This window comes from Anguilla anguilla, chromosome 9 (genome assembly GCF_013347855.1).
Source record: "Anguilla anguilla isolate fAngAng1 chromosome 9, fAngAng1.pri, whole genome shotgun sequence".
Classification (NCBI taxonomy): domain Eukaryota; kingdom Metazoa; phylum Chordata; class Actinopteri; order Anguilliformes; family Anguillidae; genus Anguilla; species Anguilla anguilla.
This window is the reverse complement of record NC_049209.1, coordinates 42829494-42855231: the sequence shown is the minus strand read 5'-3', so window position 1 is coordinate 42855231 and position 25738 is coordinate 42829494. Positions and strand designations below refer to the sequence as shown.

At 44.3% G+C, this 25738-nt stretch overlaps 2 protein-coding genes across 2 annotated transcripts in view; one reads left to right on the top strand and one right to left on the bottom strand.

Moving 5' to 3' along the window:
• Nucleotides 1–1683: 1683 nt before the first annotated feature.
• On the top strand, nt 1684–12793 carry si:ch211-283g2.1 (sodium- and chloride-dependent GABA transporter ine). Its single transcript, XM_035432633.1, has 13 exons — nt 1684–1941; nt 5050–5184; nt 5311–5515; nt 5971–6103; nt 6323–6457; nt 6729–6832; nt 7669–7793; nt 8932–9044; nt 10704–10844; nt 11522–11621; nt 11723–11823; nt 11939–12106; nt 12289–12793. Exons 1-13 carry the CDS (start codon nt 1815–1817, stop codon nt 12424–12426), a joined length of 1725 nt encoding a protein of 574 aa, XP_035288524.1. The 5' UTR covers nt 1684–1814; the 3' UTR covers nt 12427–12793.
• A 1717-nt stretch (nt 12794–14510) lies between these two features.
• dhrs11a (dehydrogenase/reductase (SDR family) member 11a) overlaps nt 14511–25738 on the bottom strand; it is a 32223-nt gene continuing 20995 nt past the window's right edge. Inside the window, exons 2-7 of the mRNA XM_035435310.1 lie at nt 23744–23953; nt 19851–19945; nt 17564–17693; nt 16236–16328; nt 16021–16086; nt 14511–15531 (exon numbers count right to left, since the gene is read on the bottom strand). Coding sequence (XP_035291201.1) covers nt 15490–15531; nt 16021–16086; nt 16236–16328; nt 17564–17693; nt 19851–19945; nt 23744–23953 — 636 coding nt within the window. The 3' untranslated portion in view covers nt 14511–15489. The remainder of the gene's footprint in view (nt 15532–16020; nt 16087–16235; nt 16329–17563; nt 17694–19850; nt 19946–23743; nt 23954–25738) is intronic.

Genomic DNA, 25738 nt, shown 5'->3' with positions numbered 1-25738 from the left:
CAACATTTTTTTCAGGAGGTAGCCTATATATTAAGCAAAATATATTCGGAACAGTTTTTAATGAATACAGACAATCTCCATGAGCACATTTTCATCACGAAACTGTAGTAGATGAAATGTGCCAAATGGTGATGCCAAATACATTTATTATAGGCTACAATACAGTGCAACAACTTATGGATCGTTGATGAATTTATATTTTATCTGGAGTTAAAATAAGCAAGCAGGGCCTGGCCTGAGAAACACTGCTGAATTAAATTAGCTGTTGCTTTCATATTGAAATGGTTTATGGTTGGCAATATGTAACATGAATATGCAGGTTATGTATCTGTAGTTTGCGCACAGCTGCCTTTTAATTTATGTTGCAGTGTTCGCTTGCCATCTAGTGGCTACAAATTGAGAAAAAAGCTATTTGTATATGAGGTCTGCATTTGACGCCTGCCCCGTTTCCAACGGAACTATAGGCCATTTCAATACCCGTGATATAAATGAAAACGTACACATAGGTGGGCATGTTTAAAGTCGAAAAAATGACAATCATGTTGGCTCATTTCAGAATGTATTTTTGCCTAAATATATATCATCTTCTTGGATAGCCATATGATTATATCTATAGGTTATTGATGTATTTGTAATTTTTGCACTTTTAATTTAATCCTTAATGCTGCCAAAGACACCAGGTAGTGTCCATTTTAGACATCAACAAACCTCTGGCTGTTCACAATCCTTACTTAGATAACCAGAATAATTTGGCCACAGTTCCTCTTAAGAATTGGGGGTAATAAACGATATAATTTCATTTTCATGGGTGAACAACTTCTGGCCAAAAATATTAATTTCACTCTACGTATGTTCATGAAGTATGTCAAGGTCCATTTGCTGGGCTTGGTATTCATTCAATCTTGAAAATCCTGAATGTTTGGAGATTGTTCCTTTGTTACTGTACTTGTACACAAATTTTCTGGCTTCTTTCCTGAAACTAATGATAACGCTTTCTCCTTGGCTCAGTATGCACTCTAGCCTGACCTTCGTCCTGAGCAAGGCAGATATTATGAGGAACTGAGTGGACTATGAGTGCCACTCTCACTCTTACAAGCACTATTGGATTGGTCATTTGATATTTACACAAGCTTTACGTGTGTTAATTTTGGGCTGTAAAACACAACATAACCATTTTATTGACACTAAGCTTCAGAAGTTACCGTTAACCATCCTTGCTAACCATTATTTTGCTTACAAAATGGAACAGATTGGTATAGTTTTAACACAGAGCTGCTCAACCCTGTTCCTGGAGATCTACAGATCTGTAGATTTTCATTCCAACTTTAACAAAGCACAACTCATTCAACATCTTTTTGCGGATTAGTTGAATCAGGGGTGGGGTTCATTTCGAATTGGAGTTGAAATGAAAACCTACAGGACCATAGATTTCTAGGAACAGGGCTGGACAGCCTATTTGTGAGGTAAATAATTATATCAATATCCAGGAAGAAAAAGCATATCAGCTAAAATACATCTGTTTCATGATTATCTATTGTAAGATAACAGCATTCTACAAGCAGTGCACTGTGCTCTATTGCCACCCAATGTCATTTGTATCTTAAAGGAGCAGTGGATTTGAACTTTGGCCGTATGAAACATATAAGACCCATAAGGATTGCCTCTTTTGTGTAACTTGCCCTCATCATCCAAATCTCTGCTAATCATTATTGGGCATAGAAAAGATTAACAGAGAAAGAGAGAAAAGATTTTTATTTTACTCGAAGTAAACAGAAGCCATCTTCATCGTGTGACACAGAACATTGTCCTTAAACATGGAGCAGGAGGTGAACAGGCCAACTTGGAGCAGGCAGATAGAGTTTACTTTGGCTGCGATTGGCAGTGCCGTTGGTCTAGGAAACGTATGGAGATTTCCCTATCTATGTTACAGGAGTGGTGGAGGTAAGACAACCATTTCATCCTGTTTTTTTTTGTTTTTTTTACCTTGCACTTCCTCTCAAGTTTCATTTCAACACCATCTCTGTCTTTAAAAAGATTTCAGTTTCAGCTAAATTCAGTTCTTTATAATAATCCCCATGCGGCAATTTGGTTGCAGCATAAAACCATGACACAGAACATACTGGTAACACACAGGCAAAGAGACAAAAAAAAGTATTTGCAGAGAGATAACAAAGATCTCAAAGATCTCTGTTAATGTTATTGCAGTTGGAATAAATAAGTGTTTGATTATACTTCAATCTAGGCAGCTTGTAATGCGAATCAGAAGGAAGAACAGAAAATTCTGTACACAGCAGATGTTTACAGTTTGAGAGGATGACCTGAGCATTCTGCAGGGCTCTTCTTTCCCACAGATGAGACGAAAGTCCTCTGTCTGACACCAATTATCTTCCCACACCGGCCGACAATGCTATTTAATGCCTTCCTGCTCTTGATGCTAAGATGATAAAACCAGCATATCACATAGAAACACAAAATTAAATATATGATTTATAAAACATTTCCATGAGACGTTTATCAACGTAAAAGTCTCATGGAAACAACAAAGCTGCTGCTGACCCTTCTTGCGCATGGTCTTTGCATTTAAGATGCAACTTAGGGTCAAATGTTTTGCTCAGGTATTTGTTACTACTGACACATTCCACCAACTGTCCTTTGATATAAGTGGGTTGAGCAGCCTGTGGTTGAGTTGTAAATTCAATGACCATGTTTTTAGTTGCAGAAAAGAGTCACTACAATATTGAACAAAGTCATTAATGGTCATTAAGGATTTGTTTTAACCATGAAAATATTATTAATGAACCATGCTAAGGCATATCTATGATGCACTGGCAAGCTCTGTCTTCAAGCACCTTTGCCAAATTCTAGCACCTTTCCCAGTATTAATTATTATAAAATGTGTACGGGAAGTTTCTTGGCGTGGAACTCTTTCCTGTGTAGGGAGGGGTGGGTGTGTCAACAGAGCCCGTGGTTTGGGATTTGTTTCCAAAGTTTGGGTACTCTTTGAAGCCTGAGTGACATTTTAAAGATGTTGTAAAAGACAAAGCTCAACCGTTCAGCACAGGCCTTGAGTAAACGACCTCCGACGTCATCGGGACCAGGACCTTTTCTCACCTTACTGCCCTTAAAGGCCTTTATTACATCTGTCGCATCAAAAGAGTTAACCCTTGTTTCAGCCTTCAGTGCCCCTATTTTATTTTTAAAAATCAAAAACATCAAATCTAATATTAAAACTTGTTTAATTCTTGTGCCTGCCGCTTATCAGTTCCAAATCCAGTCAGCTTCACCCACTTATTCTTACTGCTCATAGAGCTGGTAATGGTGCGCATCTGTCCCAAACCGAACCAAGATTATCACTGCTTAGTTCTGCCCCCAGCTTCTCTTTGTACTCATATTCTGCCTTCCTAATTTCACACTTAATTTCCCAATTCAATCTTTTCTTTTTAATCAAATCAGCTTCATGAAAGGCCAAATTTTTCTCTTTCATAAGAGCCTTGAGAGATTTGGCGATCCATGACTTATTGGCGGAGTGTATTCTTTTGTGGGAGGAGTAGCCTGTGTGCTCACAAAAATGATGTAACAACTTATAAGACCTGTAAGTTCATCAATATCTGAGCTAAAGTCAGTGAAGATATCCAGTTTGTGCGGTCAAAACGTCCTTGCAGAGAATAAGTAGAAACCTCACTCCTCTTAGTTTCTGTGTTTTCCCCTCTTTAGGAAAGTCTGGTAAACTGGGATGAGGAGCACAGTGTTGTGGTCAGCAAACTCTTGCGGTGGTTATTTAATAGACTTTCATGTGCATTTAATGGATCCATATTAAGGCTCCAGGATCTTACTATCTTACGTGGGGCAGGTGACATATTGTCAATATGATATTGATAGAAATTATGCGAATTCTGCTTCATGTCACAATGATTGAAATCCCCCACAGACCCTAGTCTACGCAGAATATGTTCAAGAAACTCTGCTGCATTCTGTTCATTTGCCTCTGAGTCTTATGTAAATCCCATGGCAAACAATTCTGGAAATTCACAAGGTCACGCATTCCCTCACAATAACAGAATTGCACCATCTTTGATTAATATAAAGACAAACACTGTCTCCCAGCTCAGTGTTTTCCCTTGATTTGAAATTGGCATTGACAGGTAAATGAGGATGCTTATGTGGGTGGCAGCACGGTGGTGCAGTGGGGGTAGCCTCACAATCTGGCCTGGGCCTTTCTGTGTGGAGTTTGCATGTTCTCCCTGTGTCTGCGTGGGTTTCCTCCGGGTACTCCGCTTTCCTCCCACAGTCCAAAGACATGCCGCCCAATGCACGCTGAGATAGGCTCCAGAACACCCGCAACCCTGCTCAGGATAAGCGGGGGTAAATAATGGATGGCTTGTGTGGGTGACAGCTAATGTGGAAGTCTATTTTTTAAACTTCAATCCACTAGCCTACTGATGACTGAGTTCATTGTCTTACAGTTATCTGAAGATGAATAAGATGGACAAACATTATTTGAGAAAAGTTTACTTTGGATCAATTTATCTTCGACCAAAATTTGTTGTGTAACAGAACATTATGGAGTAATGGTAGAAGAACAAGTTAAAAAAGGTAAATAATTTGGGTAAATATTCATGCAGTGATGTAAAATCCTAAATACAAACCATTGGGCAAAGTATACTAGCGTGAGTTTCAAGTAGAGGGGATTTGTTCAAGGTAGGATTGTATATTCATGATGCTACAAATGTAGTGGCTTGAAGATAACTACAGTATACGAACAATCCAAAATCAGAAAAGAAGCCAGCCCAGACACATTGCTGTCATGCTTCCAAGTGATTTACCTTTAATATTTTTTTAAATTTACCTGTGAGCATTTACTACTCACAGGTAAAACTGTATAAATTCTTTTCTGTTTTTAGATCGTTATTTTTATTGCCATGCACCTATAAAAATGTATGGATGTACATTTTCTCTGTTAAACTATGGTGCTAGAAGAGCCATGAACTGTAAATTCAGTATGCTGTGTGATCTGGTCTTATGTGACTTAACTGCTTCTGTTCCTCTCAGGTGCTTTCCTAGTTCCATACCTCCTCATGCTGGTGGTCTTGGGGATTCCACTCGTGCACATGGAGCTGGCACTGGGACAGTATCTCAGAAGGGGGCCAATTCAGGCACTGGCTAAAGCTTGCCCTCTGCTAAAAGGTAGCTCACCATTACATGCAAATGGTTTTAAATGTTGTTGTGAGATTTACATGTCGTCCTCAACTAAGCAATTCTGGACAGAAAAAGTAGTTGAATTCTTATCTATGTATTGTGATCTCTCCTCAGGGGTTGGCCTGGCCACGGTGGCCATTTCCTTCATAATGTGCACTTACTACAATGTCATCATCACTTGGGCCCTGTATTACCTGTTCAGCTCGTTCCAGAGCCCGTTGCCCTGGGAGAACTGCAACAACACCTGGAACAGGCCCAACTGCACTGACCATATGACCAACAGCTCCTCCTCCAGCACCGCCAGCCAGCAGTTCTTCAAGTATGTCCTGCCGCACTGTGCCTGCAAGGCCTCACCATGGCAACACAGCACGAGTCACCTGGTGGGGGGAGGGTCGGGGCTGCGGTGGCTGAAGTCACAATGTGAAAATGTGGGTGCACTGAGCTCTACTATAAAATTCAATGGGCTCATGCTAACCAAGGGACTGTTCAATTGAAAGTCAATATGCTGTAGACTCCAAACTGTGCTGAAGAAGATTTTACATTAAACAATCAGCCTTTTAACATTCTCTAATCGCAAAAGGCCTTTCAGCAGTGAGGACAAATAGAATGCATTGTTTCGTTGATTTACAAACACAATCTCACCAAACAGCATACCTGTGGTATATTACTTTGGCATGGACTCAATGGTTATCTCATAGTGCCGTGTCATGGTGGGGAGAAAGGAAGGAAAGTGGTTTCTGCTCTGATCAGAAGTGGCCTGGCGATGTCTTGCAGCTACAGGGTGCTGGAGCAGACGAGCGGAGTGGAGGAGACGGGGACTGTGCGGTGGGAGCTCGTCCTCCTGCTTCTGGTGGCCTGGGTCCTCTGCTACCTCTGCATCTTCAAGGGAGTCAAATCTACTGGGAAGGTGATCTGAAAAGGTCACAGCCCTTGTGTCACCGCAACTGATTCATGCCTCACTCATTAATTTGGTTCACTGCGAAGAATGTGTAACCTGTGCAATATTAAGTCTATTCACGGATGTCCTTCATACAGCCTTCAGGCCAGAGGACCTCAGTGTTGTCTTGGTACCAGACTGTTTACCGTGGGTGTGTTTGTGTGTTTGTGTGTGCACGTGCGTGTGCAGGTTGTCTATTTCACAGCTCTCTTCCCCTACGTCATCTTGGTGACCTTGCTGATTAGCAACATGCAGCTGCCTGGAGCCATGGCCGGGGTCCGTTTCTTCATAATCCCCGAGTGGGAGAAACTCAAGTCGGTGGAGGTGGGTGCACTGGAAGATCAGAGCGGAGTGTTGTGTACAGTAGCACAGCGGTTCAGTGAGGCGTACTTGTTGCCAGGTCTATGCTGAAATTCCATGCTTGAACAAGGCGTTTAATCGAAATTGATCTCAGCGCATCCAGCTGCATGAATGCTTAGGGTCTAAAGTGAAAGCTGGATAAAAGTCTCCCGGGATTAGCATCCACTTAGCAAATAAAGAGCATGTGAATGAAAAGAGTTTCTGGACATTCACCCTTTCTGCCTTCACCATTCAGGTATGGGTCAATGCTGCAGCTCAGATCTTCAACTCCCTTAACATTGGTTATGGCTCGTTGATAGCTATGTCCAGCTACAATGCCTTCAACAATAATATCCTAAAGTGAGATTACTTTTTATTACATTTTTACTCTCTTAATCTGTTTTGCCCAGAGGGTTTGCCCATTAAATAACTACAACAAAGAGTGGCAATGATCATGAGCTATAGAAACAAGCTTAAGCCTCGTGTATTAATGCCTTTGGAATATGATTCTTATCATCATGCATAGCTTGAAATTAATCATTGTAAATACACTATATGACTAGAAGTATCTGGACACCCCTTGGTCTGGGGCTTTTTCTCATGGTTTGAGCTAGGCCCCTTAGTTTCAGTGAAGGCAAATCTGAATGCTAAAGCTTACAATCACATTCTAGAAGATTCTGTGCTTCCCCAACAGTTTGGGGGAAGGCCCTTTCCTGTTTCCGCAGGGGACACAGTGAGGTCCATATAAAAATGATTTTGTCGAGAACGGTGTGGAAGAACTTGACTGACCTGCAGAGAGCCCTGACCTCAACCTCATTCAACACCTTTGGGATCAATTGGATAGCCAACTGCATACCAGGTCCAATTGCCTCAATGATCCAACATCTAGTATAAAGCCTTCCCAGATGAGTGGAGGTTGTTATAGCAGCAAATGGTGGACCAACTCTACTGTATATTAAAGCCCATAATTTTGGATGAGATGTTGGATGACAGGTGTCCACATACTTTTGGCCATGTAGTGTACCTTTCCTTCTATACTTCTCTACATTTCCATAATATTTGAGCATGCAATGCCACAACATGGAAGCATCAGCATTGTGAAAGTTTTAAATATACTTCTTACACAGTGAGAATTTTTGCTGAAGCAATGTTTGCATCTTACTAATTCTTCAATGGTTCTGCTCTTGCTCTTGCAGAGATACCCTGACCGTCACCATTGTCAATTCCCTGACCAGTATCTTGGCTGGCTTTGTCATCTTTTCAGCATTTGGCTACATGTCATACCTACAGGGCATTCCAGTCAGTGACATTGCTGTGGATGGTAAGTTACTGTCTGTGATTCATTTATAATTACTGGAAAGTATGGCTTGCATCCAGCAGAGAAATAACAGTGAGTGTGACTGATCATTTCCAAGCGGTTTACAAAGGCCACTTCTGTGAATATTGAATAGAACTTCAGTTCAAATACATTACATTGAGACAGCGTTTCCCAACCGGTGTGCTGCGGCACTCTGGTGTGCCGTTAGGCGAGGTCAGGTGTGCCGTGTGAAAGATCCCTTAAAAAAAATGTTCAAATGAATTTAAAAAACTTAAATGAACAAAGCCCATTCACAAAAGCCAAAATAAATGTAATTAAAATGCATACCGCTTAATTAAAACCTCAAAAGAGCATTTAGGCCTACTGTTGGCACGTCTCGTCAACGTCAGTGCGTTGCTCATGGTTTTTTTCTGTCGGCGTTACTGGTGACGCAGTTTGCAAACGATAGCAGTGGTGTGCCATGAGATTCTGTAAATTTGGAAAGTGTGCCGCGGAAGGAAAAAGGTTGGGAAACGCTGCATTAAAAATTTTAATTACAGCTAGAAATAAGATTAATTAATCATTTAGGAAATTCTACTAAAAACTTCCATGCACAAATTACATAGAACCTATATATATTATTTAAAAACAGGATAGGTAATTGTAAATTATTCAGTATAACAACAAGAATTCATTTCAAATGGAAATCAAGTGCCACAATAATGTCACCTGAACTCCACAATTTATTTCCCACAATAAAGCACTCCACAGCACTTTATTGTGGGAAATAAATAATGGATTGCTTTTATGTAAGAATTGCCATCATCATAAATAACTTTATTGGGCAGAAATTTCATGAGCATCTTGTTTTTGCACTGAAAGTTTTATTGGTGACCAAAGAGCAGTTGTGCAAAGGCCCTGCCGGATTTCTGTTGAGTTAATTATATGAATCTAGCCAATGGCATGAACAAACAATATAGTTCGATTCCAGGACATCCTGACAGAAAATTGGTATGACAAATATATTATTGAGTAATGAAGGAGGTTTGCTGAGCTCTGATTTGGAGAATGTATCATTTTGAATAGCTTTTGATTCATTACAAAAAGTTTTTTTTTTGGAATTAGGCAATTTGCATCTACACTGAATTTATTTGTTGTGCAGGTCCAGGCCTCGTGTTCGTGGTTTACCCACAAGCCCTTGTGACAATGCCGGTAGCTCCCCTCTGGGCCGTCCTCTTCTTCTTCATGCTGCTCTGTCTGGGTCTGGATAGCCAGGTAGCGTTCAGCCTATCCCTGACTTTGATGGTGGTCAAACATCGCAAGGCCACACAAATGAGCACGATGGCCTCAGATTGAATCTAACCCGTGCTGGTGACTGCTATGGCTGGCAGTGTCCGTTGCTCGAGCGACCTCTTTTGGCCACCCGGGTGTGGCTTGCCCTCCACGCAAGCGTATGATTGGGTTTCATGGCTGCAGTATGAAAAGCATTTGGCTGACACTGTGCGTTTCGGAGGAGAACCGCTCGTTGTCTTCACTCTCCGAAGCTGGCAGCAGAGGGCGTATATGAGCACTCCTATATATACGTGGTTCACCAATTGGACATTCCAAATTTGGGTGGGGATTGGAGATACAGAATTAAAAACAAAAATAAATAAAAAGTCACAAAGCATTCAAAAGCAGTATTGTAATGGTCAGCACATATTCACATATATCCACAAACATGTTTTCAGCAACATGCTTGTATGTTGTCTTCACAGTATTCTCACCATAGGTGATCTGTGTATCATATAATCAGATTATGGAGTATTCTGTATCATGGTATTGTGTAATAATGTTTCCCTGAACACAGCCAAATATTAAAGCTTTTCTGCAAATCAGTGTAAAAAGGGCATAGTCAGCCACATTGTTCTCATACATTTTTAACCAGTGCAGACGACTGGCATCGCTGGTTAAACTTTGGTTAAGCATTGCTCTGTGCACAAAAGGTAATAGCTCTGCTACACCAGTGGATTATAATTGGTAGACAGTCACAGAAGGAACTCTCTGATGATCCTTATTTATTTATTTATTTATTTATTTATTTATAAACTGTATTTCCCCTTTCTCCCCAGTTTGGAATAGCATATTATATATATATATATACAGGTATATATATATATATATATTTCTAGAACCTCCACCATTAATTCTGGAGAGCACAGACAAGTGCATGCGCTCCTCTGAAGCACACAATGCTCCATTTAACTTATCACTCTGCAGCTTACAAGGTGGGCTTGCACAGAGGTGAGTCGGGAGGAAGATTCTTTGCGTACGGCATAACAGGCAGACTTGCAGGTGCCCATTCCATCAGTGGGGGTCGCTAGAGAGCAATGCAATTCAGGTCCTTACTATCTGAACCCCTCCATAACCCTGGGCCAATTATGCATGGCTGCCAACCACAGTTGGCACTGGCGTGCACTAGAACTACAACTACACCTCAGACGGTTTAAAAGTTTTAGGTTGATCACAGTACAAGCAAAGCAGGCAACCAGGACGGCCTAGAGACTGGCTGGGGGGATTTCTTTTTGCAGACTGAAAGGGACATTGATGCTGCTGAGACAAGCCTTAAGAGGAGAACTACTATGTTTTTGTGTTTAATTCACCCCTCTACAACTGAAAGGTTAAACGATCCTATTTTCTCATTTTTGGTTGATCTAGATTCCTATTTATTGCGCCCTTCATCATAATCCTGCCTCTTTGACTATACGCGACCAAAAACGACATGCTGGCATTTCCATTTATTGAACCAACTGAATTTACTGAATTTATTATTAGTTTATTATCAGATCAATTTCATAAATTTAGGGTACAGTTCCCCTTTAAGCCCATGACTGACAGCTACGCATGGAAGGATGAGGTAGAGACTGAACGATGCCGTTTTACACCGTCCTGCAGTTTGCGATGGTGGAGGTGATGGTGACCAGTCTCCTGGATGCCTTCGACGGGGCGATTCTGAGGTATCTGAAGCGCAAAGAGTTCGTCATCCTTGCCGTCTGCTTCACAGCTTTCCTCCTAGGAATCCCTCACGTGATGCAGGTAAGAGACTCGGCCGTCTCGAACGGCTGGTATACCTGAGCCCTCTTCAGGAGACCCTTATGAGAGCACCTTGTGTCGTCAGAGCAATCAAATAATTAGTTGAAGCCAGCGACCGTTTTAATTCACGTGAACACTCTCTAAAAGGATGCGTTAATATCCAACGCATCTTTTGTGTTACTACTTTTTTTGTGTTACTTTACACATTTTTGTCATAGTTACTGCTTTTGTGTTACAAATATGGAATTTATGTCTTACAAAAAAAAAGACCATTTTACCAATGACTCTGTTGAAAGTATCACAAAATGTGTTGTCCTTAACTAGCCATGGAGGTGTGTTAAAAAATAACACATTATGTATTGTTTTTAGTGCATCTGTTTTGGGAGTGAAGTCCTATTTCCTTCTACTCCTGTGATCCTCTTCTGCCATCTTCAACATCCTACAGTTGCTTAACACACATATCAAACTGGAGTTTGAAATCACTGTTACAGAGAACACCATCATTTGAAAATGAACTCCAGAGAAAGTCTCTTGTACCAATCGTACCCTTGCCCTACTTTTGTAAATCTTGTTCTTCTAGAATCTTCCCAGCTGCTCTTCAGTACATGGCAGGCACCTGTTCTCTTTGTTTACATGCAGTTCACATTGAACCCTTGGGTAACTGTACTTCCTGTGACCAGGTGGGGATCTACGTGTTCCAGCTAATGGACCACTACACAGCCATCGTGTCCATCCTGTTCCTAGCCTTTTTTGAAGTGGTGGCCGTTTGTTGGATATATGGTAAAGTAAAGAGCACAACCCCGCTGTACTGAAAAGAAGGGAGGTCACATTTCCACATGACCTATGACCTTAGCCAAGGCATTTTTCCCCCCTCCCTGTAGGAGTAAAACGACTCTCTCAGAACATCGAGGAGATGACAGGAAAGAAGCCGAGCATCTTCTTCACCATGTGCTGGATAGTGATCTCTCCCATAATAGTCGCGGTGAGCCAGTATTCCAGCTGTGCTGGGAGCACACTCATTTTGGAGCAGCGTGGGACTTTGGCCCATAAGCAGACCACAGGGTGTTAACTGTGGGCTTGGTGTGTGTCATCCACAGGCAATCCTGGTGTTTTCCGTCATTCAGTTCAAACCAGCCCGCTACGATAGCTATGTCTACCCTCCGTGGGCTCAGGGGATTGGCTGGATTATCGCCATGGCTTCCATCATCTGGATCCCTATTGCGGCTGTTCACACGCTGTGGGTCCTGCCTGGTTCTTTCAAGGAGGTACCTTTCTCAGTTTCAAAACATGCAACTTGCATTACCAGTGAGTAGGAAAGGAAAATTGATTTTCATTTGCACATCAGTGCAATGTGACAGGTGGAGGAGTACATTTTTTTGACACTTACTTGTTCCTGCTTTTTCTTGCATGAGCTGGTAATAAGGCTGGTTTTCTTTTCACTCTGCAGAAACTACAGAAATCGGTCTCCCCATTTGCGCTTGATAATACTTCAAAACACCCTGATAATTTGGAAAAGATAACAAAGACTGAAGTTGTGACCACTGTGCCCCTTCCGGAGAAGTCTATGGTTCAGACCCATCTCTGAACTCTCATTGTCACACCTCGATGGAATCTGTCCTCTACACATACTCTTCTTCTATGGACAGCACATTAAGCTGGTTCACCTGTACAGGTCCGCACTTTTGATGGAGCCAAACCCTGAAGCCCGACTGCCACCCCTGTTTCTTCAGTGCAACCAATTAACCTCCCTAGCTATTGACATGTGACTCTTGTGTATCGTAGGACCCTCTTCAAAAATGAGATGTGACTTCTCAAGGGGCTTGTCCTGCTAATAAATAAATTTGAATTAATAACCTTAGTGTTCAGTTATGGGCTGTTTCAAATGTCTAGAAAAAGAGGAACCTTTAATATAAATCACATTATCACAAATAAATGACACTTTCGTTTTTAAACGTGAACTTGGTTAAACGTTAAACATGAGGTAAATGGCAACCATTAACCAAGCATATTGTTGATATTGTTTGGAACTGGGATAACGGTAATTTACACTACATTTCCAAACGTGTGTGGATACCCCTTTTAATTAGTGGTTTCAGTCACACCCATTGCGAACAGGTGCATAAAATCAAGCATACAGCCATGACAAACACAGTCATGGCAGTAGAAGTAGTGGATTGTACTGAAAAGCTCAGTGACTTTCAATGTGGCATTTTCATAGGATGCCACTCCTCCAACAAGTCAGTTTGGCAAATTTCTGCCCTGCTAGAGCTGCCCCAGTCGACTGTAAGTGCTGTTATTGTGAAGTGGAAACATATAGGAGCAACAACAGCTCAGCTGCGAAGCAGTAGGCCAGAAAAGCTCACAGAATGGGACCGCAAGTGCTGAAGTGTGTAGTGTGTAAAAATCATCTATCCTCGGTTGTAACACTCCCTACAGAGTTCCAAACTACTTCTGGAATCAACGTCTGGAAGCACAAGCCTAAGATCACCATGTGCAATGCCAAGCATCGACCATTGGACTCTGGACCAGTGGAAACGTGTTCTCTGGAGTGACGAATCACACTTCGCTATCTGGCAAATCTGGGTTTGGTGGAATGCATAATGCCAATTGTACTGGGCCAAATAGTGCCAACTGTAAAGTTTGGGGGAGGAGGAATAGTGGTCTGTGGCTGTTTTTCATGGTTTGGGCTAGGCCCCTTAGTTTCAGTGCAGGGGAATCTTAATCTCACAGCATACAATGACATTTAGGGTGAAGAATTTTGAGGCATCAATTGTACTGTACAGCATACAATCACATTCTAGAAGATTCTGTGCTTCCCCAACAGTTTGGGGAAGGTCCTTTCCTGTTTCAGCATGACAATGCCCTCGTGCACAAAGCATGGCCCATAAAGAAATGGTTTGTTGAGTTTGGTGGGGAAGAACTTGACTAGCCTGCACAGAGCCCTGACCTCTACCCCTACACCTTTGGGATGAATTACAATGCCGACTGGGAGCCAGGCCTTACTTACCCAATACTTGTGTATACTTGTGTAGTTACACAGCTATATTTCAAACCACATATGTACATACAACATGCAAAACCGCTGTGAGCATAGGCATAGGTTTCCAGAGTTTGCATGTGCTAACATGAAGGAAAGGAGACGCATTCTGATTTATTATGAAACGTGAAAGACCGCCCCCTTGTGGCATGGACCTGCAAGCAGGGCTCAGGAAGTTGTCATGAAGTGTCTTATCACCACGTATTGCCACCCCTCACCCGGCGATACCAAGAACAACTTGGGTGCTATTTAAAGTCCCCGTCACGCTTTGAGTCATACGCTCATTAGGGTCCCAAGAAACGTGTCCTTTTATTATCAATGGTTGACAGGCTAAGAGGTGCAAACACTTACAAAAAGGCCTTCTGTGCCCAGTGTAAGAAACAGAATCTGTCCATCCAGAGAGATGGGCCAGATGAATTGCATGCAGTGCAATCTTCATCCTCTGTGAGATTCATAATGAGCACTCATAGATGCAGGTCTTGAAAGGGCACTCCAAACACTCACAACAACAAATGCTCGCCTTTGAAGACAGCGTCCATTGTTAATACAGCAGCGCGCTTTCCCTTGACGATTCAGTATCGAAACGGACGCGAAAGAAGGACTCCAAAAGCAAGAAGCCGCCGGCAGCAAAGTAGCAATAAAATGTTTTTATTTTAATTTTATTGAGAATACCTATGATTACAGTACACACTCACGAGTAGTACTTTTAATTATACACGTGCCCATTTCTCAGTTAGAAACATTGTGTCTAAAGACATTAGTGGTTTTTCAGCAGGTTCCAAAGTGCAAACTGATTTCTGTTACATGGTTGGCATGGAGTGGTGGGGGGGGGGGGGGGGGGGGCAATAAAAGGTAAGGGGAGTTCAGAAATGCCCACAAACCTTCACCTTCACCATGGCTAACAGGTTAATGCAGGATTCCCATGGGATGTGCGAGACCAATGCGTGGTCAGGAGCGTCATGCTTGTTGACAGACAGACAAATCGGATGCCCAGTACTAAAACAGAAGAGTTTGGGAATGAAAATGGATTGTTCCCCTATGGTTATGGTATGGAACCACATCAAACTACAATCAAAGATCTAAATATATTTATAAAAATAATAAAATAATAGTAATCATTAACAGCAGTGTTTACTTTCATTTATACTCTTAAACATATATGTAATATGACTGAAAAAAAACAAACAAAAAAGAAACAAACAAAAAAAAACCCGAAAGAAAACATATGTGCAACTGATGGCAAACCTTCCCATTGTAATAATGACCGTGCACTTGGCCACACAGCTCAGGAGTGCTGCACACCAGTTTCGTACTCCTTTTGCAGGCATTCATTCATTTATTTATCCATTTTTATAAAGAAAGGCTTAAGAAAAAAAAACACCAACAATCTGACATGATCTATTCCCTGCAGCACTCCAAATCACTCTGTAGTGTCCCCAAGAGACCAATCAGACTCCCACTGTACTCAAATGAGGTTTTATGTACCACCCGAACTCCAAAAATCTGATCCTTCCAATCCAGTTTAAAACTAGTTTTGTCCAGCAGAGGTCGCTAGGGAGTCACCCAGGCTGCTGGCTCTATCTGCTGCACCAGCGGCTTCCTGCTCAGTTGCTATGACACCTGCTCTACTGGCCTCATCTGCACGTCTCCAATCTGGGTATGAGGGGGGGAGAAAATGTCTCAGAAGCAGAAGGACAAAATTTTTCAAAGAGTATTCTGGGCTGATTTCTTTGAAAAATATTTGTCTTTGAATGGAATCTCATTTGGAATATTCCTTTCCTCCTGTGCACGTACATAAGAAACGGCACTGTCACCATTTCCTGTCTGAATGTGCATTTTAATTGAGGTACAAGAAATGTAAGCACTTTCAGTTCAAACGAAAGGAACGGCCAAAATGAAAGGAATACATGTTCTAACAAACATGAGGAAAAGCTAAGCTTATCATCTTAGAGATGGGCTGAGCTTTTATACTACTGGAGAAAATGTGATGAAAGGTTTCAAAAATAGCTCCATGGAGCCGGCTAACGAAACCATTGGTCAATACACGAGATTTAGACGGCATATGGATTAAAACAGAAATGGTCTTGGCTTCGAATAAGAGGCTAAAACAAAGGCCGTGTGAAACACAGGAGTGCGGCTTACCTGAACATGTGGAGGAGCACTAAGGACGTATGTGACAGTGCTGGCTATGTCCTCTGCTTTCAAACACTGAAAAAAAGAAAGAAAAAAAATGTAGGTATGCAAAATGTGCTGACAGCTCAAAAAGTGTGAACCGCGTAATGGAAATCCAATGTCTGACCCAATCGCCCCCCCACGACCCCCAAACCCCCATCCCCAACCCCCATCCCCACCCTCACCTTTATACTCTCGTAGGCAGCAGCAGCCTTTTCTGGGTCGCTGTTGTGATGCCGGAAGGCAAACTCAGTTTCCACTATTCCCGGGGATATACTCTGTGGGAGAAGCAAAGCGGGAAATTACCTCCCGCGTGGAAGCATGACAAACACAGATTTATACCCATTTACCCGAAAGCGAAGGAGAAAAGAGATAAACAGGACGTGCGTGTAAAAACACACTCCTGAATCACAAGCGTGCATGAAAACGAAAAGCAGGCGTGTCTTCACACGGTGACAGTGAACCTGGGGTTGGTGTAGAAGCTCTTGCTGTGGTGTGTATGTTACTCAGTTTGGTGTAGAAGCTCTTGCTGTGGTGTGTATGTTACTCAGGTTGGTGTAGAGCTCTTGCTGTGGTGTGTATGTTACTCAGGTTGGTGTAGAAGCTCTTGCTGTGGTGTGTATGTTACTCAGGTTGGTGTAGAAGCTCTTGCTGTGGTGTGTATGTTACTCAGGTTGGTGTAGAAGCTCTTGCTGTGGTGTGTATGCTACTCAGGTTGGTGTAGAAGCTCTTGCTGTGGTGTGCATGTTACTCAGGTTGGTGTAGAAGCTCTTGCTGTGGTGTGTATGTTACTCAGGTTGGTGTAGAAGCTCTTGCTGTGGTGTGTATGCTACTCAGGTTGGTGTAGAAGCTCTTGCTGTGGTGTGTATGCTACTCAGGTTGGTGTAGAAGCTCTTGCTGTGGTGTGTATGTTACTCAGGTTGGTGTAGAAGCTCTTGCTGTGGTGTGTATGTTACTCAGGTTGGTGTAGAAGCTCTTGCTGTGGTGTGTATGTTACTCAGGTTGGTGTAGAAGCTCTTGCTGTGGTGTGTATGTTACTCAGGTTGGTGTAGAAGCTCTTGCTGTGGTGTGTATGTTACTCAGGTTGGTGTAGAAGCTCTTGCTGTGGTGTGCATGTTACTCAGGTTGGTGTAGAAGCTCTTGCTGTGGTGTGTATGTTACTCAGGTTGGTGTAGAAGCTCTTGCTGTGGTGTGCATGTTACTCAGGTTGGTGTAGAAGCTCTTGCTGTGGTGTGTATGTTACTCAGGTTGGTGTAGAAGCTCTTGCTGTGGTGTGTATGCTACTCAGGTTGGTGTAGAAGCTCTTGCTGTGGTGTGTATGTTACTCAGCTTGGTGTAGAAGCTCTCAGGTCGGTATAGAAGCTCTTGCTGTAATGTGTATGTAGTCTCAGGTTAGTGTAGAAGCTCTCAGGTTGGTGTAGAAGCTCTTGCTGTGGTGTGTATGCTACTCAGGTTGGTGTAGAAGCTCTTGCTGTGGTGTGTATGTTACTCAGGCTGGTGTAGAAGCTCTTACCGTGGTGCGTATGTGGCTCTTGGCTTCCCGCAGCTCTTGCCGGAGCCCCTCGGTCAGCGCGGTCACGGCGTATTTGGTGGCGCAGTAGAAGTGCTCGTCAGCGCTGGCCACCATCCTGTGTCCACCCATGCTGCAGAGGGAGGGGGGGGGGGTTATCAAGCCGCCGGTCAAAATTCGGCACCCATGCTGAGACAATGTACAAAATGATCGGTGCCTTTTTCGTGTGAATCACATCTTGTTCAGAGAGGGGAAAAATAAGTGAATTTCCAGAAAACATGACTGTTCCCGACCAGACATTTTGTAAACAGTCTTTAATGACAAACACCTGCTAAGACATGGAGATAAGGAAGAAATATTCACAATGTTCAGGCACATTTATGAATCCGATCCAAATTCCTCTGTTGTTTTTCTGACCTGAGCTTGATCCATTTTGAGAACATTTATTGGACCTGACAATGTCTTGTAACTGAATCAATGTTTTAATCTAAAGTGAACAATGTGAAACATCTACCGTGAAAAAGATAATCAAATAAGAAACTCCAAGCTCTGGATACGAGTAACATGGTTGTCATGACAAAAATGAGAAGAGAACAAACTAAATTAAGGCAAGATAAATACTGCATCTGATACAGTGCCGTGAAAAACTATTTGCCCCCTTCCTGACTTCCTCCATTATTGCATATTTGTCACACTGAATAGTTGCAGATCTTTAGACAAAATGTAATAATTGAGAAAGTGAACCTGAGTAAACACAAAACACATTTTTAAAATTTTTATTTAAAATTTTTATGAAAAAAAGTTCAAGTATCAAACATTCAAATCACCCATGTGAAAAAGTAATTGCCCTTCCCCCCCCCCAAACATAATAACTGGTTGCAACAAAATGCTTCCGATAATTTTATATCAATCTTTCACATCTGTGGAGAAATTTTAGCCCACTCTTCTTTTGCTTTAATTCAGACAAATTGGTAGGTTTTCAAGCCTGAACTGCTAATTCCAGGTCCTGCCACAGCATCTATATTGAGTTCAAGTCAGGACTTTGACTAGGCCACTCCAAACTTCAAACTTTTTGTTTCTTCTCAGACATTCATATGTGGACTTGCTTTTGTGTTTTGGATCACTGGAGAGATGACATTCTCCTTAAGAATTTTCTGGTACAGAGCAGAATTAATTGTTCCTTCAGCAATGGCAAATAGCCCAGGTCCTGAGGCACCAAAGCATCCCCACACCATCACACTACTGACACCATGTTTGACTGTATTTGTGTTACACCAGACATAATGGGACCACTGTTGTTCAAAAAGTTCCACTTTTGACTCATCTGTCCATAGAACATTATCCCAAGAGGGTTGGGGATCATCCAGGCATTTGTCTGAAAGTGTGAGATGAGCATTGATTCTCTTGGTTAGCCGTGGTGATAATGTTTTTCATTAAAGGAATGAAATAATAATTTAAAAAATGTATTTAGTGTTTACTTGGGTTCCCTTTGTCTAATATTACATTCTGTCTAAAGATCTGAAACCATTCATTGCGACAAATATGCAATAAATATGCAATCAGGAAGGGGGCAAATACTTTCTTTCAGCACTGTATGACCATGGCACGTCTGAAAGACTTTAAATAAATCATCAGGATACTGCTATTCATGCCCACATTTAATATTCAGGAGCGCACACAGTTGACAAGAGGAAGCAGAGCGGCTGGGCGATGGGTCGGTTTTTATCCAGAGCAGACGCTGTGTACTGTGCACACAGACCCGATCGCTCATGTTTGGGATGGACGAGCACCACTCAGAGGAGGAGCAATCAGAGATAAATGGCTGACTGTGTGCCTGAGTCACTGTGTGATCTGTCTGTCTGGACAGAGCGCAGACCTAATTGCAGTTCTAGACGGGCGCGTTTTTGGGGTTTTTGTCTTGCTGGCCATCCAATCAGGGTTCGGGACACGTCCATCTTTCAACGTGGAGGGAAGACACTAAATGAACGACCGTGCTAAGGAAGCACATCGGTTTTAATATGTACTTCCAGACAAGGCAAAAAAAACTTGCCACCTAATCATCCCGGCTAAAAAAAAATGTTCTCTCCCTTCAGTGGAGCTGCTCAGTGGCCAACAATAGAGGATTGTGTTGTTGTACTGGGCAGCTCCCAGGTGTGAATGTGCACGAGTGTGAAGCAGGGCGTTGCTGCAAATGAGCATCCGTGCTCAGCGAACCTACCCTGGGTAAATAAAGGTTAAATAAAAAAATAAGAATGAAGACGGAGGTGCATGTGCGGGAGATGCACCGTACCTGTTTATGTTGATAATGTGTCCGTCGTCCACGTGCCTCTCCTTCATCGACTGGTAGGCCTCGCGCGTACAGATGGACAACGCCAGGACATTCACCTGAGGAGACAAAGGCACCGAGTTCGACGGGACCCGCGTAGTCACGGCACTGCTAAAACGATGCACCTTACAGTAAAACCCAGAATGACTGTTGACCCATAATCCATTTAGGTTTGCACTGTAGTAACCAAGCCTGCTGTTTAACATATCACCGAAACACAGGAGACCGATAAAAAAATGAATAGATAAAAATAAAATCCTAGGATTGCATTATATTGCATTTCAAACCGACTGAAACCACATTCAGTGAGAGCTTTCCTCTCAGAGCCTTGGAACAGGCATTAGCCACGTTTGCCCTGGGGTGCGTGTGCTGCTGCACGTTCGACAGCAAGAGAAACAATTCCCCAACCCCATTAGAGGGTGTTCCTCCTCCCCTGCTGGGCTCTAAAACCCATTCTCCCGTGCGGCGCTTCCCCCTGGAGCCGGCATGGCTGCCTTTTCCTAAGCTTTCAGGATAATGAGCCCAGGCTCCCTCCCGCCTCCCAGTAGATGGGCCGTGACAGACAACACTTCATTTCAGCATGCATCCTCGACACAGAGGCCTGCATACAGATACCAGGCTCCACCCCAGAACAAAGAGAAACCCTCAATGCATGCACCTTGTTCTAAAAGGCTCTTTCTTCTCTCTGAATTACCCGGCCAATTTCTTTGCTTAAGTGTACGCCGCGTATCGCGCAGTAATTAAGGAGCTCTAGTCTGCTGGGCTGAACGGCAACAACAAAGAAATTTCGACAGGCTTACGCAACAAAAGAGGACACACACACAAATAAAAACACAAACAAATATAACGATACACAAATAACGAACGCCATCGTGAGATCTTTTCATCCCGAAAGACGACACTTTGGTGCGGAGCCGACTCAAGCCCCCTTTGTCTGGGTCTCGATGGGCTCTTCCCTGTGAAACGCGAGTGTATCGGGCTTTCCGGCGGCTCTTTTGTCCGCGCTAAGAGCCTCGCCGCGAGGGCAGGGCCGCAGCCAGCGACGCGCGGGGGCGCGGCGGCTCAGAGCGCGGGCCTGAGGCCCGGGCCGCTCGCCACTCTGCCGCCGTCCCAGGCCGAGCGTCGGGACGACGCGTGAGGAGGCAAAAAGAGAGAGAAAAACCACGGCAACGGCAGGAATACGCGGCGACACGCGCAACCGGGAAGACCAAACACAGGAAGCGCTTCACAAAATCATATATTTTTTTTAAATGCGGGGGGGGGGGGGGGGGGGGGGGAAAGCAGAGGCGAGGCGAGGTGACGAGTCCCACGAGGCCGCGGCGCCCCCGGGCTGAGGTAAGCGCGCCGCCGCCCGCTGAACTCCGACCCGATTTTAATCCGCTACGGCCGCTAACAGCGGGGGAGCGAGAGGGGAAGCACGGGGTCACAAATCGCCGACCGTCACCTCCGCCCGCCAACCCCGGAGGCGCAGCGAGAGATCACGAGACGCCGGGTTAATGCCAAACGAGAGGGAGAAACGAGGTCAGTATGCAGATTAGGCCTGCTAAAAATACCCCGCCGCGACGCTTTCGTCTTGGACGCCATGGCAACAGATGGATGTGCGGGAGAAATGCAGCGCCAAGGTGGATGTGCTTTTGAGCACATCGACGGCTCGTTTGAGAGCCCGAATGGCACAGGCTTAATCGATCGCACGCAGCCCCTGTATGAAAGCGAGGAAGGAAGCCATAAAGACTGTACAAGTGCTCTTCTGTGAGGAGCCAAGCCTCCCTCCCGTAGCCAATGAAGCAGCTCCAAGTGTTCATGCGTGCGTGCGTGTCTGTGCGTGCGTGTGTGTGAGGATGTGAGTGTGTGTGTGTGTGTGTGTCACTCACTCTCTCCAGCAGAGCCAAACAGGGACTCATTCCCCCAGGTCTGTACCAGGGCCTGTATTTCCAAAGTGTCTCAGAGTACTAGTGCAGGTCTAGGATCAGTTTTGCCTTTTAGCTCTTAATAAGGTTAGGACATGGACAAAGGAAGCCTGACTTTAGATCAGCACTCCTACACTTAGGACAGGTCCTTACAGGAGCCATTTCTCTCTCCCCATATCACTTTTATTTTATGTATTTTTTTCCTCAAAACATCTCCATCCCAAATTCGAACACTACATATTTGTATTTTTGAAAATGAAAAAACACTTCTCATTTAAATAAGTCTGTGGATGTGATTTTAGAAAAAGAAGGAAAGTGGTAATGATGCCTAGTTTCCAGAAGATTTGACACCATATAACCCTCCATGTAGCTCTCCATAAACACTTTTATAATTAGGAAGAGGCTGTGTTGCTAAGGCATGGCATGGTTTAGGTGGGGAGAGAATATTTTTTAATCACTATGAACACTAGACTTTTCTGAAGCTGACTAGCATGTCGCTTGGTTCATTCAGGCAAACGTTTCAAGGAATCAATCGCCAGTGCCATTCAATGGGTCCACCCATCTCACAGAAATAAATAAAGAAAGAAAGGCAGACTTGCATTCATGTACTACCTCATAGCTACTCTCATCTGATTCATGATACTGTCTCTTTCCGCTCGCCTAGTTATTTTTAAGCATCTGTTCTGGGTGAAGGGTGTTACTCAAACAAAGAGGGAGCATACTGGATGGGGTAGGAAAGAAACAGAATTGATTTCATATAAAATATTCAAAGCGGACTCTGTCCTTGCGAGAAAAGCAGATTCAGTGCTACTACTGTTATACAAGGGTGTATTTTCCAGGAAATGATTCATCTGCACTTGATGAGGACATACGAGAAGTAATTTGGCTCCCATAACAAAAATGGGAAAGATTTTGATGATCTTATTCAAGCATAAGATCATTGTCTAGCAAATCCCGACATTATCATTTATTCAAGGCAAAGGAAGACCAGAACTGAATTTTTCTGTTGCAGTATCCCTTTAAGGTTTGAGAATGGCCTATTGCTGCTTCCTTCCGGAAGCCCTTCTTCTGTTAGGTCTCCTGACCTCGAACAGTCTGGCCATTCATTTCTCACCCTGCCATTGTTCGCAGACATCCTTCTCTGCTCCTCGAGCGACTTCAACGTGTGAACGACGTGCGAGGAGCAGAACCGGTTACGCCCGGTATTAGCCGGCCATGGAAAAGGCGGCGGCGTTCGGCGCGGGCGGGGCCCGAAGCCGCACGACTCACGCTCCCCGGGGGGGACTCTACGTCGCGGCCATGCTGCGGGGATCAGGCGTGAGGGGCGCTCCCTCGCCCACGCTCGCTGGAGCGGTGGCAGATGGGAATGCGGGAGGGGGGCCAAAGGCCGTTAGGCGGGGGGGCGCTCCAATCCTCATCATTTGCTCTCGCCGCGCAGCAAGGGGGCGGGGCTATCCGGCCGCGCGGGCCAGAGACACTGCTCTCCCGGGTGCGCAGCCAGGAAACGAGCCGGTTACATACATCTGCTGCTCCCGGAGGCCGCGCGGAAACGGCCACAGCGCCCTGCGGGAGGGGGGAGACGCGCCAGCAGCAGGACACGGGGACGGCGCTGCGGCGGGGGCTTCCAGCCCGTTAAACTAAGAGGCTGAAGATATCGGTCCTTTTAACACCTTCTGCCGTAATTCCTTTGTCTCAAAACCACAGTGAAGACTCAAAGTGAAGAAGAGCACCAGGACACCGAGTTTAAATTGGGGATTGGGGGGGGGGGGGGGGGGGGGTGGAGCTTGTGTTTGGGGTGGAGTTTGTGTTGGGGGGTGGAGCTTGTGCTGTGGGAGCAGGGCTTGTGCTAAGGGGGTGGAGCTTGTGCTGTGGGAGTGGGGCTTGTGCTGCGGGAGCTTGTGCTGGAGGGGGTGGAGCTTGTGCAGGGGGGCGCGGGCAGGAGGTACTCACTTCAATCATGTTCCTCCAGCCTTCCGTCCGGCCGGCCAGCAGGGACTCGGCGTGGGCCAGGCCGGCGTTGTTGATGCACACGTCCACGCCCTGGTGCAGCGTGCGGATGGCGGAGAACATGGAGAGGATCTCCTCCTCGTTGGACAGGTCGCACTTGTACGGGATCAGGGTGCCGCTGTACCCCGCGCTCTGGCACTCGGCTGCAAGCTTCTGTAAAACCGGAAAACCGGCAGCGGAAAGAAAAAAAAACAGTTAAGCTCAGCTGGCCACCACTCCTCCGCTGCTGCTTAATTAGAACCCTGTTGCACGGGATTAATTGGCTCGGGTTCCGAATTACTGCCGAGTAATTAGCGGAGTAAAAAAAAAAAAAGGCGCCGTCTATTTTAGCCTGTCTAAACCACAACGGGAGCAAGACGGCAACACTGAAACGAACGGCTGGAGCCAAATCATAATCTTTCCATTTAGCAACAGAGGCCTGCTGGAAGGCGGCCAGCTTATGCCGAAAGATGTTTATTGTTAGCAACGCACACGCCCAGCACTGATACAGGGGACATTGATCCGTTTCAAAAACCCACACGCCTCTCCCGGTACACAACACCGCCAAACACGAGAAACTAGCAGGTCCTTGGGCTGTGTCAGACAAAACACTCAAGGCCCCGTGTGTGGGCAACGTCCCTGCTTTATGGCAGGCGTGATCAGGAAGGCCGTGTTTAATTAGGCAGAGAGCTATCGCAAATCGGCCTATAAACTAGGCGGGAGAGGCTGAGGAACACAGGAGAGCCAAAGGCCACAGTGCAGCTTCTCCCGGCTCCCTCCCCACAGCAAGGGGCCAGAGCGGAGAGCCACAGACGCTTAGTCACGAGCACGGAGCTGACGCACAGCGCGATGGCCCAGCCCTGCCTTTCAGACAATAGCAGTCTTTATTTATACATGCTATAGGAGCGGTATCGGAATTCGGTAATAACTCAAGGAGCGCACGCGAGTTCAGGTTCTCAAAGTCAGCCTGAACCTCATTTGCGCCACGCCTTCAGCGCTTCAGTGGCCAAAAAATACCGAGTTCTGAAATAGTTTTTATCCTAATCTTGTGCATATTTTAAAATCAATAAATTCTTAAATTCTCTTATTATAGATAACTGTATCCCCATACTTATCTATTCATTACTATGACTATTGTTACCTTATTTAATGTTTTACATATTAACTTCATATTCTTGAGAGATGACTACAATACATGCATTGTGTACTTGCATATGTTACATAATCAACATTATTGACTGTAGAATAAAACAAGCCCTACTCCCCCATGAAGTAACCATAAAGGTGATGTCAACCATAGAAACTACATTATAAAAACACAAAAACATCAAACCAAGGTTAGGGCTACATTTTAACCACCATTTCTCATTGAAGATGTAGAATTCAGGCGCCTTGTTCATCACATTCATATTTCTTAAAGGGCAAAGCATATGCAGGCTTTGCGACAGGAATGCAAGTATACCTGCAATTTTTTAAAAAAATCCTAAAATCGAAAATGAAAACAAACAAATGTCGCAAAGGGACAACAAGCTTAAATGTAATCTGAGCAGGACACACCAGAAATACAATATGTACCAAGAACAATATGCACTAAAAACAAAGCAACCCTTCCTCCTTCCATTCTCCGTTGTCAAAAGAATGAAGACCAAACAACTAACTCAAGAGCACTAAGTGAGGGATTTACGGGGTTAGAGATACTGTAGTTAAATGCAGAGGCAGGAATGCTGCTCATAAGTGCATTCTCTCACTGCGGCAGGCCTTCTGTGGGCAACGTGAAGGGCGTGGGGGCGGGTGGCCACGGCGGGGTCAGACCAGGTCAGACCAAATTCGACGCCTGCTGCTCAAAACAACCAAAACTAAATTAAACTTTCGTTCTCGGCTCGATTCTGTCAGGTGTAAAACGACACACCGGTTCTTTCTACGGAAAAATACCCTTGTACATTTTAGACTGCTTGTATA

What these genes read in the sequence shown, in the direction of transcription:
- si:ch211-283g2.1 (XM_035432633.1), top strand. Translation starts at nt 1,815, where the DNA reads ATGGAGCAGGAGGTGAACAGGCCAACTTGGAGCAGGCAGATAGAGTTT. An exon ending in AGAAACTCAAGTCGGTGGAG is followed by an intron (nt 6,458 to 6,728) that starts GTGGGTGCACTG and finishes TTCACCATTCAG; the next exon opens with GTATGGGTCAATGCTGCAGC. An exon ending in TTCAACAATAATATCCTAAA is followed by an intron (nt 6,833 to 7,668) that starts GTGAGATTACTT and finishes TTGCTCTTGCAG; the next exon opens with AGATACCCTGACCGTCACCA.